The following is a 13,598-nucleotide window of genomic DNA, read 5'->3' as shown; positions in this document are numbered from 1 at the left end:
TGGGAGTTTTTACATATTAATGATATTGGCCAATTGAAGTGTTTCCCAGGCTGTTCACAAACAACGTTTTATCTAGTAAATCCTTTTATGGTTTCATAAACTACTAAGATCAGAAGAGCCATTCCCACATTCATCACATTTTATATGATTTCTGTCCAGTGTGCAGTCTCAGGTCTTTGAAGGACTGAGAGACAAATGAAGGATTTCCCACATTCCTGTCATTGATAGGGTTTCTGTCCATTGTGAATTCTTTCATGCACTTGAACATATGTGGAAGTGAAGGTTTTCCCTTCATTTTTACATTCATAGGGTTTTTCTTAAGTATGGGTCCTTTGATGTATTTTCAAAACCACTGGATACCTATAACTTTTACCACATTGTTCACATTGATATTGTTTCTCTCCAGTGTGAATCCTTTCATGTATTTTAAGAGAACTGGGATTAATGAATACTCTCTCACATTCTTTATATTTATAAGGTCCATCTCCAGTGTGTGTTATCATGTGTTTCTGAAGGGTTATTTTCCATGTGAAGACTTTCCCACATTCCTTACATTCATAGTTTTTCTCTGGTGTGGATTCTTTCATGACTTTGAAGAGACCGGGCAGTATTCAATACTTTAGAACATGTTTTATGCTCATATGGTGTCTCTTTGGTGTGATGTCTTTTGTGTAGCTGTAAGAAACTGAAATGATTGAAGGCTTTACCACACTGCTTACATTCACAGAGTTTCTCTCCTCTGTGAATTCTTTCATGTATTTGAATAGTTTCAGGACTTTTAAAGGCTTTTCCACTTTGTTTACATTGATAGGGTTTCTCTCCATTGTGACTGCTTTCATGCATTTGAAGACAACTGGGATAAATGAATGCTTTCTCACATTTCTGACATTTATAAGGTAAATCTCCAGTGTGTGTTACCATGTGTTTTCAAAAAGTTGTTTCCCACGTGAAGGCTTTCCCACATTCCTTACATTCATAGGGTTTCTCCCCTGTGTGAGTTCTTTTGTGTAGTTGGAAGGATTTTTGATATTGAAAGACTTTTCCACATTGTTCACATTCATAGGGTTTCTCCCCAGTGTGACTTCTTTCATGTGTTCTAAGAGAACTAGGAGAAATGAATGCTTTTCCACATTCTTTACATTTATATACCTTCTCACGGTACTTTTGATACTCTCTTGGTTCGTCTTCAATGTGACATTTCATGTGTCTATTAAAGGATGAATGATGCATGAAGACTTTTGCAGATGCACTGCATTCCCATGGTTTTAAACCAGGAGTTTTCTTCTTCAGATTGAGAGTTGGAATAAGGGTGAAGTTTTCTCCACAGGAACTACTGTCTTTACTTTCAGAGAGTCTCTCTACCATAGGACTTCTTAATTTTCTCCCCTGGTTTTTGTACGGATCTTCAATATCATGATCTTCCTGTTTTCTTTCTACTGAGACCAGGTTCCGGAATTTTTCCCGCATCACATCTCTGTAGAGTTTCCTCTGTGAGGAATTCAGTAAAACCCACTCCTCCAGGGTGAAGTTCACAGCCACATCCTCAAAGGCCAATGAGTCCATTTTGAGGTTTCCTGGGTCTGTCTGAGTCCCTCCTAATGACTCCAAGGACCAGTGCAGAACACAGAGCAACAGAAGGTACATGAGAGTTAATGGGCCAGTGAACCAGACAAGACATGCGACCTCCTGCGCTCTGTTTTATATATTCATTATATATTCGTTCTTCTCATTGTAAAAAAAAAAAATTATTTAAAAATATTTTGTGGGCCCCAAAAGTATCATGGTCCCTAGGCAGTGTGCCTACTGTGCCTAATGGATAAGTCGGTCCTGGGGAAGTGGTTTTCCTGGTATCAGGGCAGCCACCCTGGCAGGGAAATAAATGCTGCTTCTGTCTGGGGACAGTGGGCACTTGCTGGAGCTGCTCTGAGACCACCCCCGCTGGCCATCTGTGGGTATTGCAGGGTAAGTGGGAGGCCTCATGTGACTTTGAAGGCAGTGCCTGGGGATTTCCCTGCCCTGGTGTCTTGTCAGGCAGAGGACTAGGAGCTGGGGTTCCCCTGGGGTACCTCCTGTTTCGACTGGATTTCATCTCTGTTGAGTGAGATTTTGTTAAGACTAAAATCACACCTCTCCAGAACACTGGCGCCATAAATTTTTGTCAGTAAAACTGAGAACTAGCTATTACATAGAATTGTTTTGTGCTAGGACAAAGGAATTGTCCTAGCTGAGAACTAGCTTTTACATAGAATTGTTTTGTGTTAGACAAGGAAATGGAGCCACAGAGAAGTTATTTAAAGCTGAGGTGATAGAGCTGGCTGTTTACCCTTAAATAACTCCATTTGTATTTCTTGAGACTAAGGGTAGCCTCCTATATAACTACAGAGCAGTTATCAACTATGTATATTTACATGGATACAACATTTTTTCCTATATGCTGGCCCAGTTCCATTGTGTCAGTTGATAAAATAATGTGCTTTAGTTTACAGCATTTTGTCACCTCCGGTATAGGATTCAGCTTAGGGTCAGGTGTATCAGGAATTTGTGACTTCCTATTAGCCTCCTTTAATCTGGAACATTTCCACAGCTTTCTGAATTTTTTTTTCTAAAAAAGTTTGTGTGTGTGTTTGTGTGTGTGTTTGTGTGTATGTGGAAAGAGGTTGTTGGTTGTTAAGGTGTCAAGGTGTGTGTCATGTGTGAGGTGTTGTGAAGTGTATTTATGAGGGTGTTGGTGTGGGCACAGGTGTGTTTGCTTGTGTATGTGTAATATATATGGTATGTGTGGGGTGTTTGTGGCTATGTATTTGAGTGTAATTTTTGTGATGTGAGGTTGTATAGGAGAAGTGTGGGTGTGAGTTTGTGGGTGTGTGTGTAGGTGTCCGGGTGTCTGAAATGTGTTCGGGGGATGTGTCTGGGTGTGTGTGGGTATGTGTGAAGTTTATGAGGGTGGACTGAGTTTGCATGTGTGTGGATGTGTGTGTAAGAGGAGTGTATAAAGTGTGTGTGTGTGTGTGTGTGTGTGTGTGTGTAGTTCAGGGGTGTGTATGTGTATATATGGTTGTGCAGGGGTGTTGTGAGTGTGGGTGTACAGGCTTATATGTGATTGTAGGGGTGTATGTGTCAGCGTGGTTCTATGGGCATTTGTGGCAGTGTGTTTGTGTGTAATTTATGTAAATGAAAATTTTAGGTATTCACTTTAATCTCCAAAAGTTATATTTATACTCATTAAAATATACTTTAAGCAGCATAAACAGAAATAGTGTTTTATTGACTCATTATTCCCAAGGGAAGGGGGCAGGTATGGGGGAAGAATTTGATTGAAGAGTAGAAGCAAGTTACAAATAGAATATAATGCTTATCCTATTACTCAATGTTGTATCTTTTTTTTTTTTTTTGGCTGCACCAAGCGGCTTGCTGGATCTTAGTTCCCAGAAAGGGATCTAACCCATGCCCCCTGCAGTGGAAACGTGGAGTCCTAACCACTGGACCGCTAGAGAATTCCCTCAATGTTGTGTCTTTAAAATTTAAAAAGACATTTTATTTGGCAATAATTTCGAACTTATGGAAAATATCAAAAATAGTACTTAAAACTTTCATATTCTCTATTCCCAGGGTCACCTACATTTTGCCTAAATTGTTTCTCTCTTTCTCTTTCCCTCCTTCTCTCTTCCTCCCTCTCTGTCTCTGTCTCTCTCAGTGGTTTCTATGTCCCCAGGGTTTGGGTTTTATTCAGCTGTGGTCAGATCACCAGATCGGGAGCCCATCGCCAGTGCAGAGCGCGTTTGTTGCTCACAGTTCCCGGGGTGGGGGTGGGGGGGAGGAGCGGGTCATGCTGGCCCACAGGAGAGGACAGTGACAAGCAGAGAGCCAGGGCGGGGCACTGCAGGGAAGCCCGTGTGATGTTCTCCAGGGAAGGAATGGACGAGGCTTGAGAGTGAGGCTGACCAGGTTTAGGATTGGCTAGCTTGAGTAATTTCAGTGAGCTGGGGCTGGGGTGTAGGGGCTGCCCAAGTTGTTGATGCCTGACCCTGGGGCTATTAGGACAGGGGGTTAGAGTCTCAGCAGCAGAGAGGATGGGGTGGGGTGCTGGTCAGTTTGCATGTGAAAAGCGAGCTGAGGGAGAGAGTCTGCTGTCTCTAGGCATCTGCTAACCCTGGGATGTGTGGGGTGTTTGTGGCTATGTGGGATGTGAAAACATCAGAAACGGAAAGTAGAAAACCTGGTTAACACAGGGCTACTTACATAATGTAATCACTGACACATCTGGATTATAACCTCATATCTCAAAGCTCTCTTATACATTCAATTAGTACCTGATTTTTCCCTCTTTTTCTGCCTTCTTTTGATTTTAAAAAAAACATTATTTATTTATTTTTTAAGATTCTTTTTGTGGGATTTTAGTTCCCTGACCAGGGATCAAACCCGGGGCCCTAACCATCAGACTGCCAGGGAATTCCCCTTTTGAATTGTTTTCATGATTCTTTTTTTTATTTTATTTTTAAAATTTATTTATTTATTTATTTAGTTATGGCTGTGTTGGGTCTTCGTTTCTGTGCAAGGGCTTTCTCTAGTTGTGGCAAGCGGGGGCCACTCTCCATCGCGGTGCGCGGACCTCTCACTATCGCAGCCCCTCTTGTTGCAGAGCACAGGCTCCAGACGCGCAGGCTCAGTAATTGTGGCTCACGGGCCCAGTTGCTCCGCGGCATGTGGGATCTTCCCAGACCAGGGCTCGAACCCGTGTCCCCCGCATTGGCAGGCAGATTCTCAACCACTGCACCACCAGGGAAGCCCAATGATTTTTCTTTATGTCTGCTTTTGGCCTACTATTTATACTTCTGTTTAAATACTTTTATGTGATTGGCCTAAGGTTTACAGAATACATCTGTAATTAATTGCATCTGTATTCAATAATATATCACTTCAACATGGAGTGGAAGGAGCTTCCCACAATGCACTGACAACACTGTCCAGTGTTTTCACGTGTAGGTGATGTTTTGTTGGTTGGGAAGCCAAAGGTTTCCATCTGATGCCTCTGCCTTGTGTGTTATCAACAGTGCAGGAGTGACTGAAAAATAACAATACTCAGAGGCTAGTTTCAACTTTCAAGTTTCTTGACACCATGAGGGTGAATCCACAAAACTGAATCCCTCCAGCAAAGTGAAATTGCTGCCTTTTGCAAAGTAACGAACTTAATGCTCCTGGTACTAGGACTACCCCTGTGCCAAACTTGAAATGCCTATTAAAACCTAGCCCTTTTTGGTCTTGTAGTAGAAAAAGCCACACTCCACGGGGCTCTGACCCTATGCACTCCTAATGAGATCTTTGAACACTTCTCTCCAGGCAAGGGTGGTGCTTTAGGCTGTCTTTTTTAGGTTGTAAACGTGCTGCTTCAGGACTTCCCTGGTGGTCCAGTGGTTAAGACTCTGCTCTTCCGATGCAGTGGGCACGGGTTTGATCCCTGGTCGGGGAAGTTCCACATGCCATTCGGTGTGGGGAAAAAAAAAAAGTGACTTAATCCAACTATAATGCAGTTAATTAAAAAATATATTTTAAAAAAAGGTGCCGTTTCAGCCAACACTGGCCTTACCATGTCCTTTAAATTAATCTGTGTTGTTTCATTTGGTGGACACTGCACACAGTCAGGTAGATGATCTTGCTGAATGGCTGTAGAGATAGAGGTTTTAGGATGACCACTACCTCTGACTGTGAGGGGTGCTGCCACCAGGGAAAAGCCACGGTTAGGATGGTGACATTGGGACAAGTGCACAGTGGGAGTCCTCGAGGCTCCCCTGCACAGCCACATGGTGGCAGCAAAGCAGTTTAGAAGAGAGGGGTGGACGGGCCAGGAGATCACCGCACGCCAGCTGTGGACACACAAGTGCTTAAAGAAAGCAACCAGCAGGCTGTACAGACTGCCTCCCGCTCAGGCCAATTTGTCCTAAAGAGCCTTTCCAATGACAAGTGTTGGGGACTGAGAATTATGCAGCCTGGAATGGGATACTACCGCCTATTCAGGAGGCATCACTAGCTTGTTATTGGGCATTAGTGGATGTTAAGAGCCTAACAGAGAAACACCCCTGTAATGGGAAGGGTGAGCAATGAAAACCCCAACAAAATGACTATTTCCCAGAGAAGAGGTAAACGGGGTATTTGGAGCGAAACATCTAGACGGAAACGTGGCTGGTCACGTTCCAGATGTGGCTCTCTCAGATGTGGGGTCTGTGTCAGAGCTTCCTGGGGACTTTGGTCCACCCAGGTTCCTGAAGATGCCTGATCCTTCAAGGCTGAATCAGCTAAGTTAAAGACAAATGTGTGGGCTGTGCCACTGCAGCTGCTCAGCCTCAGAGACATCTGTTTACACCTGTGCATGAACAAGGGCCTGCTGTTCAGAGTCTCTGACCCTCACCTCCAATTTCGGATGGGAGGAATTTCTCCATGGGGGAGAGGAGGGCCTTCTGTGCAACTGTAAGAAATCTTCCATTTTACAGACAAAGAGAAGGAGGGGCAGCTGGTGAAAGTCTGGTTTAAGTTGACATAGGTGGTCAACAGGTTGGGCAGAGGCCGCAACCGGGGGACCAGAAGCCAGGGCACTCAGCCCTGGCCCTGCTCCTTCTCTTAACCACTCTGCTCTGTTTGCCTGGAAGTCCTGGGCTCTAGGGCTGGGATGAGGATGTGTCTAAACACAGGTGAGGCTGTGCTTTGTCCAGTTGGGGGTTTTAAGTGCAGAGCATGATGGGAAAGGATGGCTGGCTCAACCAGACTGGGCAGGGAAATAGAGGGGAGCTGGGAAAGGTGGGAGCCCCAGATTGGGGACAAGGTGGTGACAACACTCTTGCAGCAGCCTCTGCAGGAGCCTCTGCTCCCATCTCTTGGCTGGTGTGTCCTCTGTTGGGTTAGGAGGGGGCGTGGGGAGAGTGCCCAGGGCCCAGCCTGACCATCTCAGGGCACAGCTACTGTGGCCTCAGAGATCCTCCCTCTCTTAATGCTGCTCCTTTATCCACCCCTCCACCCCATGCTTCCCTCTCCCCGTGCTTCTCTCTCTCTCTCTCTAAGCAATAGCCTGGAGAGAGAACTGCAGGAAAATGGAGCCACGTGGGTTTCTCTAGGTCATTGTAGCTGGATTCACTCTCCCTTGCTGCTGAGAGTTCCACCAGAGCAGAGTATTCGCAAGGAAGTCACAGCTAGTGAGAGGCAAACCAAGAATTCAAACACATATCGGCCTGACTCCAGAGTCTAAGGACCTGGGTAGCCCTGGGGACGGCTTTTTGGCCTCTTGATACTAACAGCTGCTCTTAATGGAGCATCAGTTATAGGCCAGTTGCTCCCAAGGTCTTTCCCAGGGTTGACTCCTTTATCAGACCTTGTCCTTGAACAACCAGTTGCCTGTACCCATGGAAGGATGGGGAAGGGGACCTCAGTCCTAAGGTTTAGGAAATGCAATGGTGCAGAGGCAGGAAAGCAAAGGGAGGATTACAGACACCCAGTAACCATGTGTATTGCTAATTATTTGCTACTGTAATCACCTTCTTTTCCTCCCTTGACTTGGGGAAAGGACGCAGCTTGACCAAGAGGCCACTGGGGCAACACCTGGACTGTGAAACCCGGTTGCACAGAAGCCCACCTCTCCTTCCTTCTCCAAGGCTGAGTGCGCAACCAGCGCCATCCTTCCCGGTTGCCACCTTCTGAGGTGCCTTGGCCATGGCCCCAAGAGTCCCACAGGCCGGCTGAGTCCAGGAGCTACCCCAGGCCTCACAACCACATGGTTATTCCTCCAGAAAACTGTACAAGAATCTCCTTCTTGGCCTGTGGCCCCTCTATTGCTTTGGCCCATGATCTTTCTGGCTGTGTTCTCACCAACTCCCACACTGACCCCCCAGCCTGGTGTCTCATCCACAGCACTGGACAGGGAGCCACTTGGGGTCAAATCAGAAGAGACTTCCTGAGGCTGTGGGAGCCAAGAGGAGGAGGTGCCATTTCTGGATGGAGGTCAGGAAAGCCTTCCCCAGGCAGAAGGGCAGGGCAAGCAGAGGGACCAGGCGCAGAGATGGGGAAGAGCAGGGGCTCAGCGCTGTCTGAGTGGCTGCGGTGGATGGGGCAGCCTGACACCTGAGGCCTGCAGGGCAGGGGCTGAGGACAGCAGGGAGCATCCAGACCCAGACCCCGATGCCCCTGCCTCAAGGCAGCGGGGGAAATGGCCCAATCAGTGCTTGGCCTGAGCCCCTAGACAATGGTGTGGAGGGCGGACAGTGGTCTGGGGAGAGCCTGGAACCAGAGAAGGTGGAGTGTGGAGGCTGTGGCTACACTTGAGAGAAGACGGTGGTAGGAGCTGGGCTGGGCTGGTGGGAGGCCAGAGGGAGTGTCCTCAGGAGGAAGAAGGAGCAGGTGGGGCTCCCAGGCTTTCAGCTCAGGGCTCCTGCGGCGGCACCCAGCCAACAGCAGCCAACAGCTCAGTGCGGACAACCAGGGGCACTCATGGGAGTCTTGAGCTCAGAGATACAGACCAGTGATGTGTGTCCCTGATAACTGGTATCTCGAGAAGGGGTGTCCCCAGGAATGTGTGAGGACTGGGAGGAGAAGCAGCCCGGATGCAGCTGTGGCAGCCCTGCCTCTTAGGAGGAGGGTCCTTGGAGGAGACCGAGCAGGAGCCACGGGGGAGGCAGGAGGGCACCCAGGAGAGTGGCAGCAGGGGACAATCGGTCAAGGGCCATTTCAGGAGGACAGACGTGTCTCTAGAGTCTGTATAGTTGAAGACAAGGCTTGAGTGTGAATTTGGATCCAGTGAGGACTGGCCAGTCTGCAGTGGCCTTGAGTGTGAGAGGCGGCACTGAATTGGGGTCCCAGTGCAGATGACCCCTCCCATGCTTGGTTGAGGAGGGGTCAGGGGGGCAGGCCATGTCTGGTGGGGACCCGTGGAGAACTATTTAACCTAGAAGACAGTGAGGATGAATCCAGGACAGGAGACAGAGGGAGCCAAGCCCCTGACTGGCTGAGGGCTGGGCCCAAAAGACAAGATGGTGTGGGGTTGACTGTCTGTCTAGGCTTTGGACTAGGTGTGTAAGGCTCTAGAAGGAGCTGGTACAGTCATCCACTCATCGACATTAACTGATGACTACTCTGTGCCAGACAGTGCCTAGAGGAGGAGATTGAGTGCTGAATACACTCCTTTACCCTATTCCTGAGGAGACCAGAGTGTGGAGGCAGAGGGGACGTAAGACAGAGCCTGGTCTTCCCTCTCCTGGAGGACTCAATGCTCTTGAGCAACCCTGCCTATGACACTCCCCATGGGCCCCAGGAGAGGCCAAGACGTTGTCAGGGAGATGGAGAAACCATTTCTTCACCTTCCACAGGAGGCCTCCCGCTCCCACTGCCCAGCAATCCCGTGAGGCAACAGCAGGGGCTGAGGCAAGTCCAGCTCACAGCCGGGGAGGAGATCAGGGATGGGGCAGGTCAGGAAGACGCGTGGTTGGGCCATTGCATCAGGCCCAGGAGGGGCATAAAGGAGGGTCCTGCATGCTGGGAGGAGGCCGACTTGGGGACCATGGAGACTCAGAGGGCCAGCCTCGCCCTGGGGCGGTGGTCACTGTGGCTACTGCTGCTGGGACTAGTGGTGCCCTGGGCCAGCGCCCAGACCCTCAGCTACAGGGAAGCTGTGCTTCATGCTGTGGATCGTCTCAACGAGCGGTCCTCAGAAGCTAATCTCTACCGCCTCCTGGAGCTGGACCCACCTCCCAAGGCCGTGAGTCAGGAGGACCCTGGGGAGGGGGCTGTCTCCCGCCAGCCATGGCCACACTGTCACCGCCTCTGCTCAGGCTGTACCTCCTGTCAGGAAGGGACTTCTCCCTCTAGGTGGGCTCCCACCTCTTCCAGGAAACCTTCCCAGAGCTGGGTCCCCTCCCAACAATGAGAGCTTCCTGCCTTAGCATCTCTACTGTGGAAACAGGCACCCTGTACACCCTGTTCAGGCTTAAGGGCCTTCTGGGAGCTCCAGGGATAGAGGGTGGTCACTGGCTCTGCCATGTGGCCTCCCTGCTAAAGTCCCCCTGCTCCTCGTTATCTCTCTACCAGGGAGGGCTCTGCTCAGCCTGGAGGTTCCAGTGACAAGGTCTTTCCCTGCAGGTGGTCCCTGACTTGCCTCAGCCCCTCCATGGGGAAGGTGTTCTCATCAGAGCTGGTCTGAGGTCCCCTCCTGCTCTCTGTGTGCCCACGAGGCCAGGAGTGGGCTCTGTCCCCTTCCCTTGTGAACCCAGCACCATGCCAGGGGCCAGGCACACAGGAGGGGCTGGAGAGGCTGCCATCTAGGTGGGGGCAGGGAGACAGATCAGAGAAGGAAGCATGAGCCCGAGCCCAGTCTCCTTACTTTGATCCTTGACCAGGATGGTGACCCGGACACCCCAAAGCCTGTAAGCTTCACAGTGAAGGAGACCGTGTGCCCCAGGACATCGCAGCAGCCCCAGGAGAATTGTGACTTTAAGGAGAATGGGGTGAGGCTGGGGGCTGGGGGCTCCCTGGGAGCTGAACAGGGCCTTGGGGACCATTTCCAGCCCCTGGTGTGAGGCTGGGAGGTTATGGTCTGCTGGCTCCAGTTTGACCCGAGCCTCCCCTTCCAGCTGGTGAAACAGTGTGTGGGGACAGTCACTCTGGACCAGGTCAAGGGCCAAATGAACATCACCTGTGAAGAGGTGAGTGGCCCCTTCTGAGCTGCAGGGGTTTCTGGGGGGGTTGGACTGTGTAACACCCTTTGGACCAATTACCCGCTGCCCCTTCCAGGGCAGAGAAAGGCCCTCTTACCTGGCCCCTCCCTCACCCGAGCCCCAGGCCTCCAGGACTGGCTCTGCCATCCCTTAGAGCAGTGGTTCTCTAAGTGGGGTCCCACCCGGGAACTTGACAGAAAGGCAGATTCCCAGGCCGCACTCAGACCTCCTGAATCAGACTCTGGGCTGGGGCCCAGCCATTTGTATTTTCACAAGGCCTCCAGGGGATTCCGACTGTGCTGAATTCTGAGAGGCACTGACTAGAGTAATGTGCTTTCAGCCCCTACTCCCGTCCAGCTTTGCTGGGATAGGCTTGTGACCCTGGGAATCCCCTTGCCATCTGTGGACCCCAGTTTCCTCATCTGTCTGTGGGTGTAGGGATTCAACCTTGTGCTCCAAATGTCATAGCTAGAGGGAAAACTGGGGTCCAAGTCTCCTGGTGTGGTCCTGGAAAGGGGTGTCCAGGTGGGGACCGGTCTTGTATTACCCCTGGGTCCATTCTCCACAAGTAACCTGGTTCTTCCTGGTTCACAGCTGCAGAGTGTTGGGATATTTAGGCGGCTGCGTCGCAGGATCGGAAGAGTTTTGCCGAAAATTGGTCGGATAGTTGGCCCACTAATCGGGATTTGGGGGTAAATTGTGGGCCCATGGAAGAATCCTACAGGTGTCTGCCTTGGCTCAAGCTTCCGGACTCTGAAAAATAAAATATTCTGAAAGCAAATTCCTCCATTATTTAATTTCACTTGTCTCGTCTCCTCCCACTTACTGGGACCAAATCCTTAACTACGGCAGGCCTCCTATATGTGCCTGTGTGTGTGTGTGTGTATGTGTGTCTGTCTGTGAGAGTGTGTGTTTTTCTGTGTACGTACGTGATTGCCCATGCAAAATAGAGGAATGGTTGTTTTTTCCAGAAGGGCATGTTGTGAGGCAGCAGGGCCAAGAGGTCCAGGACATCGTCTCCATTCTCAGGTCCCTCCCATGCCATGGACCAGGCCATGAACATGCCTAAATGAACACTGACAACAAAAAAAATTGAATATAGGTATATTTTTATTTTAAAAAATTTTATTGAAGTATAGTTAATTTACAATGTTGTTTTTTTTTAATTGAATATTTTTCATCTCAGCCCTTGAGATGGGAGATGTAATTGGCCCCTGCTAGGAGGTCTGCAGGCCTTGTCAGTGCCTTCAAAAGTGATTGACTGGTAAGAGGGTCTGCTCTTTGACCATTAGACACCGCAGTCCTAAGGTTTAGGAAATGCAATGGTGCAGAGGCAGGAAAGCAAAGGGAGGATTACAGACACCCAGTAACCATGTGTATTGCTAATTATTTTCTACAGTAATCACCTTCTTTTCCTCCCTTGACTTGGGGAAAGGACACAGCTTGACCAAGAGGTCACTGGGGCAACACCTGGACTGTGAAACCAGGTTGCACAGAAGCCCACCTCTCCTTCCTTCTCCAAGGCTGAGTGCGCAACCAGCGCCATCCTTCCCGGTTGCTACCTTCCGAGGTGCCCTGGCCATGCCCCCAAGAGTCCCGCAGGCCGGCTGAGTACAGGAGTTACCCCAGGCCTCATAACCACATGGTCATTCCTCCAGAAAACTGTACAAGAATCTCCTTCTTGGCCTGTGGCCCCTCTAACACTTTGGCCCATTATCTCTCCCAGTTATTCTCTGTCCACCCTCCAGCACCAGTGCCCTAAGTTCTTTCCCAGGGTTGACTCCTTTATCAGCCCTCATCCTTGATCAGCCACCCGAGGTGTGTGCTTTCCAAGGACAAATTTACTGAGAGAAAAATGGAGGCACAAAGAGACTGAGAACTTCTTCCCCAAAAGTAAACAGCAAGTGAGGGGCAGAGCTAGGACCTGATGGACTCTGGCTTCAGGATCTGTGCCCTGGACCATTTTATGGCATGTCAGTCATCAGAACCAACTTCCCCAGGACCTGTCCCATCTGTCCTGACCCCAGGAGAGGAGAAGATCCACTTTCTGGAGGAGTTCCCATTTGTCTTCAGAGGACACTGTCCAGATCTCCTGTTCCTTGTAGAACAGCTGAGAAGGGCACTTTTGGAGCCCGGCTGCTCCTGTCTTCCCTGGCTCAGCTTCTGGTGCCCGTTCTGTGGGAGGGCCTGGGACGATCCTGAGCTTCCCTTCCTTATTCTTTTTTTTTTGGGGGGCTGCACTGCGTAGCATGCAGGATCTTAGTTCCCCGACCAGGGATCAAACCTGCGCCCCCTGCAGTGGAAGCTCAGAGTCTTAACCACTGGACTACCAGGGAAGTCCCCTGAGCCTCCCTTCTTCAGCTCACAGGGCCGGGTACCCAGCTCTCCACCCCACGCTCGGTGTCTCAGAGCACAGGGGAGCTTGTCCTGAGGAGCAAGGACTCTGGAGGTCAGGCCGGCTGGGCTGGGCAGCTGCAGGAAGCTGTTCCAGCCCAGGAAGCAGCCTGCTGTGTGGGCCCCACTGGGCCTGAGCAGGCTGGGGGCAGGGGGGTGCTGGGCTGGAGAGGAGGCCATGGGCCCTGTCACGAGCTCCAGATGCCCCCAGAGTTGGACGGCTGTGGGTGCTGTGGGCGGTGGAAAGAGCATTGGCCCGTGAGTCCAGTCCCAGCCCTGCCACGTGCCCCCACCCACAGCCTTGCTGAGCCCCCTTGTCCCTTGCTTTCCTGGGGCCTGGTTGCCCTTCTAAGCAATGGGAGTTGGTATAGTCAGCGCTGCTACACTTGTGTATGTTTGTGTGTGTTTAGAGCCCTTCTTTATTTCTTAAAGACGACTTCAGAGAACCAGTAAATCAAAGTGATAAGTACATGTATTTCCCAGGGAATTAAAATTTCCGCCATCTGAGGAACTCCT

General features: G+C 50.1%; 1 protein-coding gene and 1 pseudogene across 1 annotated transcript; one reads left to right on the top strand and one right to left on the bottom strand.

Moving 5' to 3' along the window:
* Positions 1 to 160: 160 nt before the first annotated feature.
* On the bottom strand, positions 161 to 1,563 carry LOC138842868 (zinc finger protein 709 pseudogene; annotated as a pseudogene).
* A 2,282-nt stretch (positions 1,564 to 3,845) lies between these two features.
* LOC115850881 (cathelicidin-6-like) lies at positions 3,846 to 11,444 on the top strand. The gene is made up of 4 exons (XM_060307289.1): positions 3,846 to 9,733; positions 10,371 to 10,478; positions 10,605 to 10,676; positions 11,283 to 11,444. The coding sequence occupies exons 1-4, from the start codon at positions 9,245 to 9,247 to the stop codon at positions 11,382 to 11,384; spliced, it is 771 nt and encodes a 256-aa protein (XP_060163272.1). The 5' UTR covers positions 3,846 to 9,244; the 3' UTR covers positions 11,385 to 11,444.
* The last annotated feature ends 2,154 nt before the right edge of the window (positions 11,445 to 13,598 follow it).

The sequence above is a fragment of the Globicephala melas genome, chromosome 11 (genome assembly GCF_963455315.2).
Source record: "Globicephala melas chromosome 11, mGloMel1.2, whole genome shotgun sequence".
In the NCBI taxonomy this organism is placed as follows: domain Eukaryota; kingdom Metazoa; phylum Chordata; class Mammalia; order Artiodactyla; family Delphinidae; genus Globicephala; species Globicephala melas.
The sequence above is the reverse complement of the archived record's forward strand: the minus strand, read 5'-3'. Positions and strand labels throughout refer to the sequence as shown.